Source organism: Sparus aurata, chromosome 12 (genome assembly GCF_900880675.1).
Source record: "Sparus aurata chromosome 12, fSpaAur1.1, whole genome shotgun sequence".
In the NCBI taxonomy this organism is placed as follows: Eukaryota; Metazoa; Chordata; class Actinopteri; order Spariformes; family Sparidae; genus Sparus; species Sparus aurata.
Genome location: NC_044198.1, coordinates 6980913 through 7000915, shown reverse-complemented (window position 1 = coordinate 7000915; position 20003 = coordinate 6980913). Strand labels below are relative to the sequence as shown.

General features: G+C 39.6%; 1 protein-coding gene across 4 annotated transcripts in view; it reads right to left on the bottom strand.

The window, feature by feature from the left end:
* Positions 1-20003, bottom strand: part of whrna (whirlin a) — a 167542-nt gene that overhangs the window by 85134 nt on the left and 62405 nt on the right. For all 4 annotated transcript variants that reach the window (XR_003986236.1, XM_030436155.1, XM_030436157.1 and 1 more), the window contains exon 2: positions 1385-1603. Coding sequence is in view for 3 of the 4 variants with exons in the window: in XM_030436155.1 (XP_030292015.1) it covers positions 1385-1603 (219 nt within the window). In the remaining variant the exon portion in view is untranslated. The remainder of the gene's footprint in view (positions 1-1384; positions 1604-20003) is intronic.

The following is a 20003-nucleotide window of genomic DNA, read 5'->3' as shown; positions in this document are numbered from 1 at the left end:
TTCTTTTCAATCTATTATGCCAGCGTTCATCAACTTTAGGATGGGTAAACTTACAGCGGCTGCAGTTTTGACCTTCCGGTGCTTAGTATCAAAGACACTGTGTTCTAGTTTTTTAAATGCAGAGCTTTTTAATCGCCCCTAGACTACAAAGCTGGAGGCAATAGAAAGTGGATTGAAAATGCTCAGATGACGCAGATTTTTTTGCTCAGAGATAGTGGCCACCTGGAAATTTCAGGCAGTTCCCAACCCCAAAACCCTCAAATGCTGATACACATCAGAAGAGGATATCTTAATACCAAAGAAGGATATTAATTTATATTTCAAAGAGCAAAGAAGCTTAAACAGCCAAACTATCCACTACAAAGTGGATTCATATTTTCTAAACGTTATCTGTATCGCACTAAGTACAGCCTGTATTAATGGAGCTGAAGCAGTTAAGATTAATGTGTGGCTCTCAGCAGCTGAAAAATGAAAGTTCGAGTGTGATAAATCTTTTAAACAGCTCTGACAGCTCCTTCCCTGCAGGTCATAAGGCAGTGACAGGGTGGACTTTTGTGAGACTGAAGGTCCAATTACTATTATTGTTTCAGTTTTTTAACTTCTTTTACAGTGTCCATCGTCTTTTTTATTGTGATTTACTTTGAATCTTGAGATGATGATGATGTGAACTGGTGGACAGACAAACTACAACTCCCCACCTGCTACTAAAACTGGGCGTTGTAACTATGACTCAAGTGGGACAATGTTCTTCTGTTTTAATTTTTTGTCTCACATAAATTCAGACACTGGTTTTATTAGTAGTTTAGTTTAAAATGTGATGTCTCCAGAGCAACCACCGTGTCCAAATGAAAAAAATCTAAAAGAAAAGAAATGGCCTAGTGTCTTTATTTAGTTTATTTGTCATGTCAAATGTTTCAATGTTTGATTGTTCAAGCTGGTTCATTCAAAGCCAGGTCAGACCACTATAACTGAAGCAAAAGTTGTGTAATGCCTTTCCTTGCCTTTTACATTTATATAATAAAACATTATTGAAAAATTTACCAAAGTCAGAGTTAGCCTATTTTTTTTTTTTTGGTGCATTTGGAGGAAGTTGACATTTGTTACAGTATTTATGATTCATGGATCAAAGACTTTTGATTTTGATTTAGTTGCCTTATTTTGCTTTCCTTTTTTACATTCTTTTCATTCTTTTTAATATTTGGAAGAATCATCATACACGTCTGGGGCAATGTTATTCAGAATTGAAATACTTTACTTTTCCGTATGATTTTATTATTCCTTTGAGGGTAAAACTGAGATTTGGGTTAAAACAAGAAAAAAAAGCAATAGAAAAATTTCTGTTATTCCAGCACGCCAGTGTTTTGCTTCCCATGTATAGCCTCACCTTCTTCTCGTCTCCCTCCTGCAGTAGCTGCATGTTGCTGCGTCGTTGGCTGTCAGTTTTTCTTAGGGTGGCGCTCCGATGCTCAGGCAGGTCAGGAGGAGGGGACACACTCCGACCCTGAGGATCAACCCAGGTATAAACATGGTTGGTGACATAGCCACCAGGAATCCGCCCGACTGAACGTACGGAGAGACAAAGCTTTTTACTGCCCTTCAGCACCTGAAGAGAAGAGAGGAGAGGAGAGGAGATCATAGTTCATATTTTTTATTTCCCAGAACATAAATGAGTGCAAGTTCTAAGAGCAAAGACTACCCAGAAGTCAACACTTCAATCAATTCAATTTATTTTGTCAGGCCATATAGTACACAGCCACATGAATACATGCATGGGTACAGAGTGAAGTTGTAGCAGTGAATTTTTAAATTGAGACAGACCACTAACTTTAGGACAAAATTAAACACTACAGAGAAATAATTAAAAAAAAAAAATGTCTGTTATTCTGTTCCATCACCTCAAAACCCCAAATGACCCAACACCTACCCACCCCAACACACACACAACAAACACAATTCTAACACATTTCTACTGAAGATTGCTGCTGGCTGTGCCTCATTGCCTTCTGATAGCTTGCAGTGCGTGCAGTCCCTCTGCAGATCAATGAATTCCCATGTGCCCAGTGGTCTGGAGATATCAGACCAAACAGAGTAGAAACTCTTCATGACCAAACAGTCCTTGTGTACCATGTACACAAACAGAACCTCTCCTTTCATTACAGACTCCAAATGACAATTAACATCATTGACATTGACAATGTTAAACTGATCTAACTTCATAATAGTGTTCTCACATCAGGAGTGTAAATTTATGACTTTCCAGTTAATGATTTTTGAACAAAACAGAATGGTTTCACACATTTTGCTTACTCACTATTGGGCGATGTTCAATTGATCGCTGGGTCTGTCCCATAGCGTCTTTACTTCCCCTTATCACCTCCAAAGACAGGCAACAAAGGCTGTAGTAAAAGGTTCTTAAACCACATCTGCTTGCACAGTATGTTGAATTGCTGAACCACACACACATAACATTTTAAGACTAAGGCCAGTTTGTGTATAAATTTCATCTCACCCACTTTTATCAGCTTCGTTCAGTCATTATCAAAATTTTGTGATTACTTCTTAGGGACAAAACCAATACCAGCTGAGATTTTTAAAGATGCAGAGCTCTCTTTTCACCTCCCATAACTGCAACCAACGGTTCCTTTCATGTACGCTACTGCAGCGCACATCATGGTCCAACTGAACAAGAAGAAGAACATCATCAGCATAGAGGGGAAATGTCACCCACACTGACACTCTCCAGGTCAGACCTGTGCTATGTTATCTTGTACATTAGTAACAAGTAAATCAGAGGAGTGACAAGGTGCACCCTTGTTGTACAATGTCAACTGTGTACATGCTCAAACACCAAGAGTGGAAGTAGAGCTCTCAAAGCTCAGCTCACGAGCTGTGTTTACATTCTGGGAATTCTCATCTTTCAGTGATCTGTCATTGCTTTGCAAGCTGTGTAATGCCCCCTATAAAATGTTGTTTCAAACACTTATATCGATAATATAGTCCTACTTCATAATCCTGTTTTAAGAGCTGTTGTCCCATTTCATGTCAGTATGTAATTTTAATACCTTTATGTTAATTAAAGTTGTGTTTTTTAAGACTTTCAAAGACAGAAAATGCAGCTAAGAAGCACAATGTCATATCAATCTTCCTTAATCTGTTTTATAATACTTTCAAAGAACCACTTCTACTCTGGTGAAATTACTATTTACATTCTGTATGCTCCAAGCAACTACTCGAATTATCAGTTGTCAGACTGCTGTGGATTGCAGAAGAGAACCATTTCCTCTAGCACAACAATCAAGCTGAATCAGTTTCACAATTCTGAATTTGTGCTGAGAGATAACAACTTCAATTCTGAGGCAACAAAGCCCTGACTGGACCAAAATGCCTGTCATCGCTCCCTCCCTCTACCACCTCCTCTTTATGAGCCACATCAATGCAAGTGTAGATAAAAGAATATGACAGCAACACATGAGCAGGCAAACTGCTAGCACCCTTTACTCAGAGAAATTGAGAAATAAGATCGGACTAAAAGAAGGTAAAATACCTGCATAGATAAAGGCAAAAAAAAATAATAAAAAAAATAAAAAACAGCAGGAAGCCAAACAGGAAAATTGCCTTTCTTAAATATTTTATTATTGTGTCAAAATTTGACAGTGCTGATGACAAAGGCTATCTTCTTCATTTGAACAATGCACTTCAGCAGCACATGATGTGCCACATGCCTCAGAGCCATCAGACATCACCAGGTGGTCCTGGGAATCAAAATGCAATCAGGATTGCACCATCTGGAGGCTGAACATGCTGAATATGTGGCAAAAAGGAAACTGGTGTGAGTATTACTGGGGGGAAAAGTGGAAATTTCAAGGAAGATCTCAAAAAGTAAACTCTCAAATACAATATTTTAGTCAGAAGTGGCATTTCAAGTTCACAGTTTATCTGATGTAGTATTTCCATTTTGATTATAAACCAACCCTATGTATGCAATAAATATTGTGGACAAATGTTATGGGACTAGATCACAGTTGGTAATTATGTCGAGATTAGATGTATAAGAGGATGGACATTTAATAGGATGTTGATGACAACACTGCAGAACAACAAAAGGCTCTAAATACTCCGCACCAGCCACAATCACAAGAAAGTTTTTGACTCCAACTCAATGGATTCTCTCTTAGCCACTTCGCCAACCAGCTACAGAGAATCACTTTGATTTATAGTCCTAAACAGGCTTCATCATGGTGTACGCTGGTCTGAGAAATGTAACTGCATTTAGAGGAAATGGAGGAAGAAAGAGGAAAATTAGCAGTGTTTGGAGCAATGAGAAGCTGGAGTGCACACAAGGGAAAAAATATGGAGGGGAACGCAGGGGATGGAGGGAGGGCAGTGGGTTTACCAGCCTGCACCATCCTGTGAATAAGAAACAGTGGTAATCGACTAAGCAGATGTGGTACAGTGGTCGTAATGCGCCGTCCCTGGAGGAAAGTGCTGATTGTGACACTGGGTTGATGCAGCTCAGAGCTGCTTGCAAGCAGAACAAACAGCACAGGGAAAATAATGGAATACACAGTATGGCCAAGCATAATGGAAAATGGCAATGGCAGGTAAACTGCTTTGAGACGCTGCTTTGGAAAAAAAACAATAAGCTCTCATGAGAGTCCAGACAATCCATTTATTACACAAAAGCTGACTGCACAAAGCCCAGCGAAAGAGGCCATCCAATTTCATCACATAGAAATGCATGGTCATATTCTGTAGGAGTTTAAAGGGCATCTGGTGTCAGGGAAATTACAGAGCAAGAAATGGCCTGAGAGACATGAGGGATTAAACTATGAACTCTGGTTAGGTAAAGTATCTCTTAAATGGTTCCAATGGTGCAGCAAACTCTTTTTAATTAGTGTGTTTCCAAAAGAAAGAAATGTTGGTAACAAACATTTCTGCAAACCCATACGTTAGAACATAAAAAAAAAAAAATCTTTAAGTGCGATTTTACGTTAATTTTGGTTCCATTTTCATTGTTATGTTCAGCACTATGCCTATTGCCTGTCAGGTTTAGGCACAAAAACACTTGGTTAGGGTTAAGAAAAGATCAGCTGTCTGTTGCAACACACACTGCAACAATAGTTACAAAGTCTCCTTAATAATATCCAGTGCCTTCACACAAAATGTTGAAACATAGTCTTTTAACTGTTGTCATTGGCCTGGCAGCTGTCTTGTCTGTCACCCCTCTACCTCTTGATATGACAGTAAGGTCATGAACATGTAATGTGTGCGTCAATTGACACGTTTTGTTGAAATGTCAATATGTCACATAGTGTACATGTATGACACATACAAAAGTGACTACAGTCTGACTGACTGCGCAATGCATTTGAGATCAGAACTGTAGCACCTGCCTAGTCAGGAACACAGCCTCTGACAGGTCAACAGACTCAACCAGCTGCATCACTGGATTACCAGTGGACTGTTAGCAAAAATGCAGACAGGAACAATAAATGTTTCCAACACTGAAGAGGTAAGGTTGTCTATTTAATGTTCAACTTTTCCTGTGCTCTGCTCACATTCGCCACTCACTGCATTTCATTCACTTAATCACACATTTACTTTGCACCACACTGTCCTATCTACCCCATTCTTCACAATATTGCAATACAAGCCCCGTAATTACGTTTAATTTCAAAATTAATATTTGAGACTTCAAGACTCAAGAAAAGCAGTCGATATATGCCACACGACTGTCTAGAATGATTAATGATGCAGGTTTTGTTTTGATAAGAAAACAGTTTAAAGTCAGCACGTCTCAGGAACAACAGTCAAGTTGGCAACACTGGTCCTTTCATGGAGTCCACTCTGCTCTACCTGCTGATCAATAAACAAGCATAGTTTCTATATTCATGAGGGTTTGGACAGGTGCTTTTATGACGTTAAAACAGTGCACCAGTCATCTGTTGAGGTTATTGTCTACAAAAGGGAAAATAGTATTGAAACTGGGGCATTGGCATTGGGGGCGCCGTTTAGCTCAGTTGGTAGAGCGCGCATCCCATGTGCCGAGGCTCTGCAACGGACCCAGGTTCGACACCCGACCCGGGTGCCTTTGCTGTGTGTGTCACTCCCCCTCTCTCTCACCCTGTTTCCTGTCATATCTTCAGCTGCACTATCAATAAAGCCATAAAAAAAAGAAAAAAATACTTAGAAACTGGGGCATTGCTGCATCAAAATCATCACATCATAAAATCACATCTACGTCATAATTTCTTTTTTTTGTCTTTCCACATTATTTTGCTGCAGAGTTGGGTCCACTCACCGCTAAATTGTTCCTGCTAATTGCACACAATTGATAAGTTGTCGTGAACACACATAATGCACAAGTAAATGAATCTTTAGCAAATCGTGCATTGTCTGTGCACAGTCACACACACCACACTGCAAGCACATAGATCAGATGTGTGAAAGTGATGCAGACACACAAAGTGAGAGGACCAAAAAAGCAGCAAGGCAAATTGCCTTTCACCCTGTTCATTTGCTGCTGTCAGAAAAGATCTGTTAAGCACAGGAGATCTGTTTTTTTGCACACACACACACACGCACACAAACACACACACATTTGCTGGTAATATTTGTAAAAAAAAGTCTTCCGTCATGATGCCAATACAATCACAGCTTTTACCTAAATTCTATATTCAAAATAAGTATATAACACTTCACAGCAGTACAGTAGGTAACACACCACAAATTATGTCAATGAAACTGCATTATATTTCACAGAGAAAATGTTTTCTGGTTTTCCCTCTGATGTCTCCAGTAGCTCTGCCTCGTCTCTTTTTTTGTGATTCGTAGACCCAAGCTCAGCAGCCTCTACGGACCCTGAAGACAGGGACTAAGAGAAAAAATATGACGTTGACAAGGGAGGCAAAGAAGAAAGAAGAGAGTGACAGAGAATGAGGCAAGGGTTCATTATCAGACTGGGTTTTACTAATTGGCGAGAGCTTTGCATGTCAGACACCGAGCTGGACCTCTTGCTGGTGGATGTGTAATTAATATTAGCTAGCTTGCTTAGTGTGTGTTATTGCACTTGTTTGATGTTTACCTATGTCAGCAAAGTTGTTGACTTATTAGTGTTTGATCATACATAATGTAATATTAACAAATGCACATGTACAACTTTCCATGCAAGATGCATTTTAGGTTCTTCATTCAAAAAATCCAGTCACTCGCCATATAAAGAAGACCACAAGCATGGTGATAATTTGTTCATGGATCATCCTAGTTGATGGAAGACGTAAGCATGTTCAGCACAGATTAACACAAGTTTAAATGTAACTTTTTATTGTTTCCTTAAACCTAATCATCTTCACTGAAATCCTCAATTGAACAGTGAGAAACGAGGAGAGTGACTTATTTTTGAATGAATTCATTCCAGTATCGACTGAATGCTTCACAGGATGACAAAACCCAAACACAGACAAAGAGTCAATATTCACATGAACACACACACATACACACCCATAGAGATACCCCAAGCAGTAGTTATCATGACTGAATGCTGGAGCCAACAGCAGAAGTGAAGGAAAATGCATCTTCTCTAATGCTCTGTTCACACGTACAGACTCAAACACTGGAGACGCGACAGGATGCCATTCATTGTGAATTCAACCTTAAAGACATGCTGGTCCCGGCAAGCACAACTCAAAGACTCAAAAGGCCCCCCAGCAGAGCAACAGGAGAATGGTTCCACTTGATGTACAGCGAATATCCTCTGACACGGGAGAGCAACAACACGGACACAACTTATCCAGCTTGTTTTGATTCCACTGTGAAATAGAAGTTGTTTTCCTTTCCTCAACATCATAAAAGAACTAATGGAGGGAAAGCCGATAGTCACGGTCAACAGCCTCCAAATGTCCTACGATACAACTTTTAACAAGCTACTGAGACTTGAATAATAACAAAAACAATGGTGGAAAAATGGGAAATGAACCACTTCTTCATCCCCTGCTGTTGTGGCAATGTGCAAAAATCCCCTTCCAAATTAGATTCAATTACGTGCTCAATACAAAATGCAAGCTATCTAAAACTTTAACTTAAAATCCATATGTGTGAATGAGGTATAACGAGCATGAGATGCAGCTGACAGGAATATTAAACAAAGAAGACTATAGAGAAGTGTCTTTAATCATATAAATAAGCATTTTTTCCATAAATAGTGAGTGTTTCTATAAGCAATGTTGCTTCTAATGCATGTGTCCTTGGCTGTATTGAAAATTGCTCCTCCATTAACATGATGCTAAGACTTACAGATGTGATGTAATTGACTTGTATGTTATCCATATATGTGTTATTAGATCTGGATAGATAAATTTGACAGTTATTCAGTCTAATGAGAATTGCTTGTTTAGATTAGATTAGATTCAACTTTATTGTCATTGTGCACAGTACAAGTACAGAGACAACGAAATGCACATAGCATCTAACCAGAAGTGCAAAAAGAAGCAGTAAAGTGCACATGTTTAGTGCATATATGATTGTTTCTAGCCTCTAAGTTAAGAGACCCTACATTGTGATGATGTCACAGATATTTCAATCATTTTTTCATTGCACACAGGAAGTTTTACAAATCTAGACCTCCTTGGATGAAAATGAATAGTAGAATTAGTCATAGTTCACATTGATTGCAGTTCAAGGTGTCCTGTAGCCACAGAGCAACATTGAAAGCAAGGCTGAGAGGCATCATCGTATTCCGCTCATAATAAATCCATTCAAGTTATCACACTCAGTTAAGGGGCCTGCCTTTTGCTTTCTGTTGCCTGATGCGACAATTCTGCCCCAAATTTTCCGCCTCTTACAACAATTATATCAAACAGTACAATCAAACTCAGAATGTGGAAGAAACCTTCCCATAAGGGTAATGTCCCTTTGAAGCAGTAATTAATTTGTACATCAAAAAGTCCCAGAACTCAGAGTGGGTTCTGCTCTGGCAGTTCATGGGCAGGGAAAAAGTCAGGGATTACATCAAAAATCCTGGAGCACATCAGGTGACATCTGGGTGCTAGCTCTTAAAACTTCACATGGGACCAGCCTTTATGGTTCGCAGTCATGTCTCTATAGAGAATGTATAGGTAGATTCAGGGGAATATAATAAGTGCTGAAAGTTGTATTCACTACGAAAAGCAAACCAAACTGAGTGGCCTGTTCTGTCTATCGATCGATCTCTTCCGCTCCCTCTTTTATATGATGGTGCCACATCTACATGCGTACACCTGATTTAGCCATTCACTCGTTTCACTATTTCACAGCACCAATGACCACTTGCTTGCAGGACTTACAGTAATCATATGCAAAAATATTTAGACACCAAAAACCATCAAACCACATATCAGCATTGTTCGCACGAGCTGCAAAAATACCTCTCTGTCTGGCTCTCTTTTTAAAACCAGATCCACAGTATAATATATCCATAACATGTAAATTGTGTGATTTACGAGTAACTTCAATGGGAAACAAAAAAAGTGATGTAAGAGATATAATTAAATGTTAAACAAAATGTGTGTACAGATGGGTGACGGCCCTGATATGGAGGACAAATTCCGCCCTGCTTTGAAGAGACCCACTCATATAGCCTTACTGGTAACACCAGTACCACACAAAAATGCAAGCAATTTTGTATTTATATGAGCCTAAAAAGGGTGAGGAGATTAAAGGGACTCATTACTCTTTGTTGACACTGCAGCTATATGGGTTCACCGTGTGTTTGTCCAATTACAGCAGCCAGCACTGACGACAGGCCTGCTGTGCTGTAGAGAACAAACGAGCTGAGGCAAACTGGAATGAGTTTATTTGATGGCTTGTTGGAAATCCGAGTGCAGCTTCGAGGAAGGCGGATCTGTCAGCGGTGTGAATGGATCATAGCTGTTGACGCTGTGTAGGCTTGGCACAATTTTCAAAGTCTGATCCATCTACCAGCCGTATGTGTTCTCGCCTTTAGGGGAAATGCGAAGCGTGTAACCAGCAGCGGGCGCGCCTTTGAGACCATCGAAGTGTTTCCCTGACACAAAGCGAGAGCACAGAATAAACCCAAGAATCACATGAGCTCGTTTTCACACCAGTTTAGTTTGCATGTGTCATTCTGACAGGCAGAGCCACCATGGGCAGAATACGTTACAAGGAATCGGACAGTTACTGTGAGGTTGTCAGTATTTTGAAAAAAAAAGAAATTCTGTACTTTATTGACCTCGAAGACTGAGATGAATATTACAATTCCAGTCACAATTCATAGTGCTGACATTTTAGCCACAGGTGTTTGCATAGAATTTAGTGAACAGTTTGGGAGTGAGAGACCAATGCTCTCTCCTGCAGTCTGAAAGGGATAGTTCGGGTTTTTTGAAGTGGGGTCATATAAAGTACATATCTATAGTCGGTCTGTTCCCTACGGTAATTGCCGATAAGCGCAGCCTCAGTTTGGAGAAGTAGAGAGGCGCTCCAGCCCAGACGCTCAGCTTTGTACTGCAGTGAACGGAGTCCAGATGCAAAGCGAATTTTAAGCACCTAAAACAATGCTCACCTAAAAAAATACATAACAGTTCAAGTGTACTATACCCTTAAATCCAAGAAACCAAATTACATTACTTGGAAGAGTAGCCCCCAGAAACAAACAGGACATGAAGGTGACTGTAGTACAGCATGGTAGAACATCAGCAGTGATAATAACAATGGTCTGGGGCTGATTTTGGCTCAGAAATGTGAAAAAGTTAAAGGATAAAGTCAAAAATTAAGTAAATCTGATGATTTGTTTTCGATATTAATGATTCAAGTCACTTTTTGATCCCAAGATTTGCAGGGTCAGGCCAGGAACACAACACAGGAGTTTTGGGTCGATTTAAGCCTGATTCACGCCTCCCAGGAATCTGAGTTGAAATCTGTTCTGGGAGCTTGGTCCTTACCAATGTTTGGCCCGGATTATCTGGTAACGTGAGGGGTGTACAGATCCAGGTTTAACCTCCCGAACTGCTCACAGACTCATCAAGGCAGCCCAGATAAATATCAAACATATCTGATATCTAGGTTTTCAATTCTAAACGATTACGTCAGTGCTTTCCGAGCAGGACTGCAATAGCCAGTGAGAGAGGCATGGAAAATAAATGCACTTGCTAGCCAGATCCAGATCTTCAGACACAAGGTGATGGTGCTCATACTGCTTTTGTCCACTGGCGCCACCAAAATCAACACAAAATGACGGTTCCTTGGCAGCTGCTTTAAAAGCTAGAAGGTGTTCACCTACTTCTACCATTTGAACTACTTCCTTTCTTCCATAGAACAGAAGCTAAACTAAAAAGTAGGCCACAGCCTTACAGCAACTTAAAAAGTCTAGTACTGAATATATATTGAATATGTCTAATATTTAAATTCAATTGACAGCTGGAAAAACAGGCAGATCTGCTGTACTGTGTAATTGTTAAAACAGCTACAAGGACCACTTTGTCTCTTTGTTTCTGTTTACTTTCAGTCAGACTCAGAAAATCTCTGTTACACTGAAGTGCATTGGAAAGCTCTTAGAGGCTCGTGTTCCTTGTCCAGATCAATGTTGTTCTAGTCAGCATCTGTGTTTCCCAAAACTCTTCAACCAAAGAATTGAGTCAATGACCAACAGCCATTATGGACGAAAAACTACCATCACAACCATGCTGATAAATACTTCAAGTTTCATTCCACATCCAATGGAAACAGAACCTCAGACTACTTTCTCCCATGTGTTTCTGTGTGTACAGTTGTATGTGCATGTGCATGCCACGTGTGTGAGCATGCACATGCATTTTTCTCTGTTGGACATAGAGAAGCCGTTCAGGTCCCGAATGAAGTAAACACTTCGAAGGATTAATGAGTAATTGACAAGGCCGCCAACACAGAGACTTAATGGAGCCAAGTCATCAATCACAGGGATTAGCTGGAGGAAAACATCCACAATGCCCTGCCCAAGCCATCTTCGCTAATCCTCACATTCCCCAATCCATCTCTCACTCTCTGCCTCACTCTTTAATTTGAATAAATGCCAAAGACCACCTGCACACACACACACACACACCATTGCAGGATGAATAGAAAATACAAATGAGACAACGTGTCAGTATGTGTGCACTTAAAAAATGTTGTGATTAATAGATCAGTATAAACACTATAACCACCTTGAAGTTCCTCTGTCTCTTTCTTTTCAGCTTTTTCTGCTGTAGAGCCCATCCCTCTATCACACTTTAGGAAGTCACTCCGTGAGATTCATATCATAATGGCTACAAGGCCCCAGTATTGCTTTACTATTGTCATTTATCATTTTAAGGTGAACACTGAGAAAGATTTATACTGGCTTTCTAAAAATGTCAGGGCAGGTTCAAAAAATATTACAGCTGTTACCACTGTGAAAGAGAGGAGGCACAAAGCTAAATCTACTGCGTAAGACTTCAAAACAAGACCTGTCAACATACACACAACAGCTGCATTTTTAAGCCTACATATAGAGAGTGGAGTCCAACATGTAACCACACTGATGAACACTTCATTGAGTTAAGAATGGGTCTGTAAGTGTGAGAAATTAAGGACGTGTTTTTGGCGCGGGAATGTTACAGGGATAAATGAGGAGTTGATTAACTGACAGATGATTAGTCAACAAATGTTATAGTCCATTAATCCTCTAAGTCGTTTTTCAAGATACTATGTCACATATTAACTGATTTCAGCTTCTCAAATATAAAACGTGCTTTGTCTGGTTTATAATCACTGTATATGAAATATCCTATGAGTGTTGGACTGACGAAACTCAAAGACATCACCTTGGGCTCTGGGAAAAATGACTGAGATTATTTTCTGACATTTTGTAACTCAAGAATTGTCACTTCATAAGAAATACTAAAAGATTATTTCTACTTTGCAATTACTGCCACTGCACATCAAAGAACAGATGAACAGAAAGCCTTTTGTTTCCACCACATATTAAGCTTCAGTGAAAATTCGATAATGAGGTTCTTATACTTTCTTCTTCTGCCTTTATTCATCTATGGGGGAAATTTCTGCTGTTCCTTGCCATTCTAATCCTCCAGTTTATTTCTCCTTTTCCACTCTATTAAAGCCCCCACATTCATCATGCTGACTGAATATTTAGCCAATCACTTATCTGTCCAGATTCCTCGAGGCAATCTGCCCCTGGATGCCTGTCTTTAAATATAATTGACATTTCGTCTTTTTGAACTGCAAATGGTTTGATTGATTGGAGGCATACAATCATCTTTGCATGTGACATCAGCCTGAGTTATCATGATGTTTTTTTTTTATAACTTTTATGTTTGTATTTATGTTGGGACAGGAGATGTTCAGAGGTGGAAAGGCAAGACAGCAGAAAAGACAAGAAAGTGATCAAGAAGTTTTTGTTGGGGCTTCACCTTGGAAGTCCCCTTCTGGATTGGTATATTGGTTCTAGACATATTGCAGTCTACCACTGATTAAGGCTGCAACTAATGATTCATCTGTTGTTGTTTTTTTTTTTACAATGTATCGATTAAATGTGCAGTAGGTAGAGGCCCAATCCCTATAAATAATCAAGAGCTGTGTGTAGTATTTTTCCTGTGTTTTTGCCTGTGTGTGATTAAGGCTTCTGTTTTAGAGGCTGGACGTGGCTTTCCTGGTGGCTGGAGCTCCTGTTCCACCTGTCTTCTCAGAGCATACACCTCTACGGATCTACCTGCATCTCCACTCTCCAGTGCCTCAACCTCAGCCTCCACCACCCAGTACCATGAGCCCCAGCTGCACCACGAGCCTTACCACTTGCCTTAGCCTGAACCAGTGACCTTTTCTCCTGAGCTATTCAATAAATATATCCTGTGTCTGTATTTGCTTTAGGGTCCTTTGTCAACCTCCAGACTGTACCAAATAATACCTGAAATGATTATCAAAAAAGATTTGCAATGAATTTTCTTTTTGATTGACCAATTAATAAATCTACTAATCGTTGCAGCTCTTTCACTGATTATTGATTTTTGAATTGCACTTAGTGTTAAAAATGTTCCATTAGTCTTCTGTAATTTCCTTTTTCACAGCCACAGCTCATACTGAACTACTTTTTGGCAATGTTTTCCATTTGTTTGTTTTATACTTCTACTCTTCTGGAGGACTATTTCTTCTTCTTGGGTTCAGGCTTGGTTGGAAACCTGTGCAGTTTTGAGCCTCAGGGATATGTAATAGGTTATGAAAATAAACTTGACTTAGAGTACACAACTTCCTGGAGAAGTCCAAAAGGGTTTTAACAATCTATTGACACTTCTGTAGAATTTCTTAGGGTTTAACGTACAGTACAGTACATAAAGTATCTGCTGACGTGGACGAAATAGAAATAGAAATAGAAACCACACTGAGACTTTCGTCGCTGAAAGACAACACTAGGGCTCCACGATTCTGGAAAAAATGTGAATCACGATTTTTTTGCTTAGAATTGAGATCACGATTCTCTGGCACGATTTATTTCACAAAATGTTTATTGCACTGATGAACTTGAACAAAACAAAAAAAAACATGATAGTATGGCAGATACTACTATGCCTCTGCCAAAGCAATGTTTTTTTGTTCATTTCAAGTTCTATCATTGGATGAGAAATTATTTTTACACAAATTAAAAAAAAAAAAAATTTGTCTCCCAAGATGAGAGGGCATCCTTTTATACCTCATGTTGTACAGTGTTTATTGGGGCCGTATCTTAAGCTAGGTGATATGTGATAGCTGCTGTGATCGGCTTTCTAAAACGGAGGCATAATTTTCTTCCTTTTCCAAAAGCCGCCTCAGAGGTAGATGTAAACATGTGACGTGACGTGAAGCCCGACGTTGGGCTGTGAGCAGTTGACAACGAATTTGTCTTCAAAATAAGAGCTTTACATTACACCCCATTCGAGTTTAGAGCTGGGTTCTTAGCGGGGGGCTTTTAATTTGAAAGTAGCGACCGTTCCTAGATTGTGGCTACAACAACAAGCTAACGCAACCATACAGCTAGAGATCCAGGAGACGCTAGCATCTCCTGATCTCAGCGGCTGTCCAGTTGCTCATCTAGCAGGCGAGGCGGAAATAAGTGTACCCTCTGAGGCGGGAAATCGGCGGACCAAAACATTCCCCCAATTTGCCGCCCTCTGTCTGAAACCGCGGACCTAGACGCCAAAAGGACGGGCAGATTGGCGGCTTGCTGCCCCGTCTAAAAACGGCTTCTCACCCACTCCTTCCATACACTTAACTGCTACCACAGGTTGAGGACGGAGGCAGCGGCAGTGCTGCGTTTGGGGGCGCTTCAAAAAATCCGGGAGGAAAATAGGAGCATTTGTTTGTGATTCAGCTCGAGATATAAAATGCTTCAGAATCGCTGTGTGTAGATATGAGATCACGTGTATGTGTGAATCGAGATCGCGATTTTTTAACGATTTTTTGTGCAGCCCTAGACAACACCAAATTATAGCAAACTATACACAGACAGCGATTATGTCCTAATCACACAGTGCTCAAAAAAAGACACTGAGGTGCTTGAATTGTTTAAAAAGAAAAAAAGTGTCAGTATTTCTGGTGTGGCCATGGATCAATCTACCCCCTGCTCATTCTTCCACACCAGCCCATTAATCAAACTCGCCTCCTATATCTCTTCTCCTCCCTCGCATTTCTCCTGTATTGAACGCCATATCTCTCAGCGGCTATTATTTACGATGCCTCCTCCCGGACACAGATGCCCGACATCTTTCACTGATATTTACTGAGAGAGGGCACGAGACACAGAGAGGACAGATAATGAGAGCAGTGAATGACGATTCATTGCTCAATCTCTGTATAAGTAAGTCACATGATGCTTCTTTGCATATGAATTCAAATAAATGTCTCAGTGTTCCATGTTGTAACACTGGGAACAGCTGCACTCAGCCTCAGCTGTGATGGGTCTGTCCAATTATCAAACAGAGTGAAGAATAAAAGAATCAACTGGTGCTAATTTTGAATAATGAACATAATCAAACAGGTCATGTTCAGAAGCCTAGTTTTTGCTTTCACATCTGAGCAGGCCTCATCAAACTCACCATTACATTAATCGTCCATCTCTTGTTCTAAACAATACAAAAGCTGATTTTGTGCCTGCAGGTGACTGCAGCTGTTGAATCAATTACACTGCATTGATGAAACCTCTGCGTTCAAGTTAGAGCTCTGCCTGGAGCCATTGGAAAAGCGTCTGAAATATCAAATGGGATGGTTTCAAGTAATTATCACTGCTTCAGTTATAGGAGCTTCGCTTAAGGATATGCCTGGACAGATTGAGTTACAGCACTTACAACAGTAAATTCAAAGAGAGGTAAAGATAGGTGCTTAATTTAGAGTGAAAATGTAAATCAGGTCAAACACACTCCTTTATTAATCATAGTGGAGCCAGACTGCCTGCCTAGTTCTGTTATTTTAGAGTTCCTGGCTGAAGAGTACGGTATATCAAGCTGTATTAAAAGTGTGAATAGTGACAACATGTCGCCATTTATAAAGCATTTTAGATTATTTTTTGTCATAACCCTAAATAATGAGACACAGAAGCAAACATCTTTTTTGCAGTGAATCCCTCTTTCATGATATATTATAACAAACCCACTCATTTGTGCCTCAACAATTTGCATGGTATTTTTAGGTTTTACAAACAGATGTTATACCCACTTATCTGTTCTATTAACTTCTCTTTACTGTTGACTTCACTTTTGACTTTGTAAATCCCATTTAATTTGAGCTGGCTACCATTTCTTGTAGGCGTAGCCTTTTTAATACAAGCTGCTACAATGATTAAACGCAAAAAATACAATTCTGAAAGATATTGTGATTCACATCAACTCTTAACGACCCTGGAATATTGAATCTGAACATCCATAAATGAGTTTGACTTGTAGTTCAGCCTAGATTTGGCCCTAGAGAGCCTGATGTTCCCAGACAGGAATAAAGTATGAGGTATTCTTGAAAACCCCTGGCTGCCTTCAGCCATTGACTGTATTATAATGCAGTTTAACAGACAAAATACTATTTACATAAATAATTAAACTCATATGTACATAATATTTGTGGTGAGGGCTGCAATTTAGGACTATTTTCATTGCGGATTAATCCATTATATGTTTGTTTTATAAGATGTTCAAAAATTTGGACAAATGTTGATCAGTGTTTCCTAAAGTCCAAGATGATGTCCTCATAAGTCTTGTTTTTTCCACAACTCAAATATATGTAGTTTACTGTCATAGTGAAGGATAAAAATAAGAAAATATTCACATTTGCAAAGCTGGAATCAGTGAATTTTGATATATATTTTTTTTTTTTGTAGAAATGACAATATTCAATTAATCATTTATCAAAAAAAGTTGGTGATTTAATAGCTGACACATCGATTAATTGTTGCAGCTATCTTAGTGGCATGATTTGTTATAAGATAGTTAACTGTTGCTTTACTGAGAGTCACGAAATACACAGGTTTGATATCATTAACTGCTGTGACCAGTTCAACATACAACAGCTGAGGATGAGGAGGGTACAGTTTGTCAACTATACAGATCACATACATTTAAGGCTGTAGATACACACGCAATAGAGGTCAAACAGGTGTCTTCTCTGTCAGTGGGTGGCTGTTCAAATTGGCAGACCAACTCACTGCCCACGAATGTACCAACAGATTCTCCATCTGAGGGCTACAGATTCATCTGGCCTCATTTTCTTATGAGACTCTACTGCGGGCGAGACATGAATTATGGAGAACAGGAACTACAGCACCTAGGCAGGAGCTAGTGCATGTCTGAATAGTGTCTCATTACGCACCGCTAGACTGTGAGTGAGTGCACAATGTGAGTGAGTATTTATGTCTGCGTGTGTTTTTTCTGTGTCTGCATCCAAGTGTGTGTTTACCTTTGTTTTCAGGCAACTGTTTGTGTGGGAAGATCAAAAGACAGTGGAGGAAGTCAAGTTTTGACTGTGGTACCTGGATAAGAACTTTTTTCATGCCCGAAGTGCTGCCGCACGACTAATGAGTGTACATAGTCACATTATGCATCTCTATACATGAATGCAGTGTGTGAGAGAGTGACGAACTTCCCACTGAAATTAAAACGCAATATTCTTTTCTGTTGCAAAATATAAATCTAGAGCAGGCGGTCGAAATGTCTCCATGCTAATGACTAATAATGATATGAGTGGGGTGTCATTAGGTACCATGTTTCTCATTAGTGTCAAGTCAATAAGGTAATAAGCATGCTGGGTACAAGATGTGGTCTAGTGTGCTATGCAAAAGAAGAAGAGGAAGAAGATAATCCAGAATAATGAATGGCTGTCTACCTTATGCAAAAGAAGAAACCAGGCTCAGAGTGGGGACCCAGCTTTTCATCAGTAAAATGGATAAAGAAGGTTGGCCAAGAGGTCAAAAGTGTGGCTACCAAGTATGCACAGTGCAACATGCATTTATTTGAACTGTTAATGATCTCCTTCAGGCATGTTTAAATCATATCATAATCCTCCTCCTCCCTCATAATGAAATCATGAATATTTAAATACATAAATATTTCTAATTTCAAAGGTTTAATTCGAAGACAAAGGATGTCTCTTACCTGTTTAAATCATAGCTTGCCTGAAAACGAAACTACGGTAAATCTTAAAAGTGCCTCTTTCGACGTAATTATGCTCATAATTACGAATAATGTTCAATCACAAATAAAGACTTGTTTGCTTTCTGGCGAGAGTTTCGCTTTAATGTGAGGTAAATTCTCAGTGTTTGTGCACCAGAGGTTCAGATTTCCACATCAAACGTGTGTAGGATGCATACTTGACCACAATTGGCTCACCTGTGATGTCACCATTTCATATAATGTACATCTGAGTGTTAGAGTCAGATTAAAGATGATCACACATAACGTTTTCTCCTTCAACAGATGACAGTGAAAACAGACCTCTAGCGTGAAAGTCTGCACATCATTCTGCACTGTAGGTGACAATGTGACTGGGCTTGTTGGTGGGAATCTGTATAGCCCTCAAGATTTGATTTGATGAAAATTCACCAATCAACAAATGCACTACAATTCTTGATGCATCTTGATGCATCTCTATATCACATCACATTTATATAATACTGCACATGGCTATTTTTTTCACCAGTTAATCCAAGCTATGAGATAACTCTCAACTCCGTTTTCATTTGTTCAAGTCCTTTCAAAAATCAAAGCAGCATCTTTTTAACCACTGTAAGTGTGTGTGATATATCTTACTACATAGTCGTCAAGAAGCAAAACATGAATCCATCTGCAGTGGGTCGCAAGAATGCTTTGATCTACAAAATACTGTTTCACATAGCAGCTTTAAGACAGGGCATATTGTGAATGAAGCAGACATCACAAATAAGACTCTCAATGCACACTCTTCTGTCAGAGCTTGGCGGCAAAGTTGACAGCACCTCCTAATTCTTGGCAACTTAGCTCGGCTCACTTTATTCTTTATGGCTGCAGACGCTACCTAGGGGCCAAAATGGTTAATGTGGTTTGTAATTATTTTCTGAGGCAGATTTCACACACAGCTTGTGGAGTTTGTGCTTCCCAGCAAGTGCCCAGATGTACGCTCTGAAACTATATTTTTAAATTTTTTCTTTTGGCACTCTCTGCTGACCTTACATACGGTAGATAAAAAAAAAAGTGTTAGCATATTCTTCACCTACAATTCCAATGCAAAATGGCAGCGTTGCAATGTAACTTTAATGTACTTTATCAATCACACAACATTTTCAAGTAGGCTTGGCTGCAAACTCTCGAATAGGCTCTGTCACTGCATCCATGTAGAGTGCTTCTTGTCCACATCGTGATACATCTTAGAATCAGTATTTCCCCGCCTCTGGAGCGGTAAAGTAACATCAGGAAACATTAAAAAGTACAAGACAAGACAAAAAGTTTCATTAAGAATGGGACTGAAATAGTTTAAAACTGGATAAAAGTGGGCAGAGACATCAGAAAAAG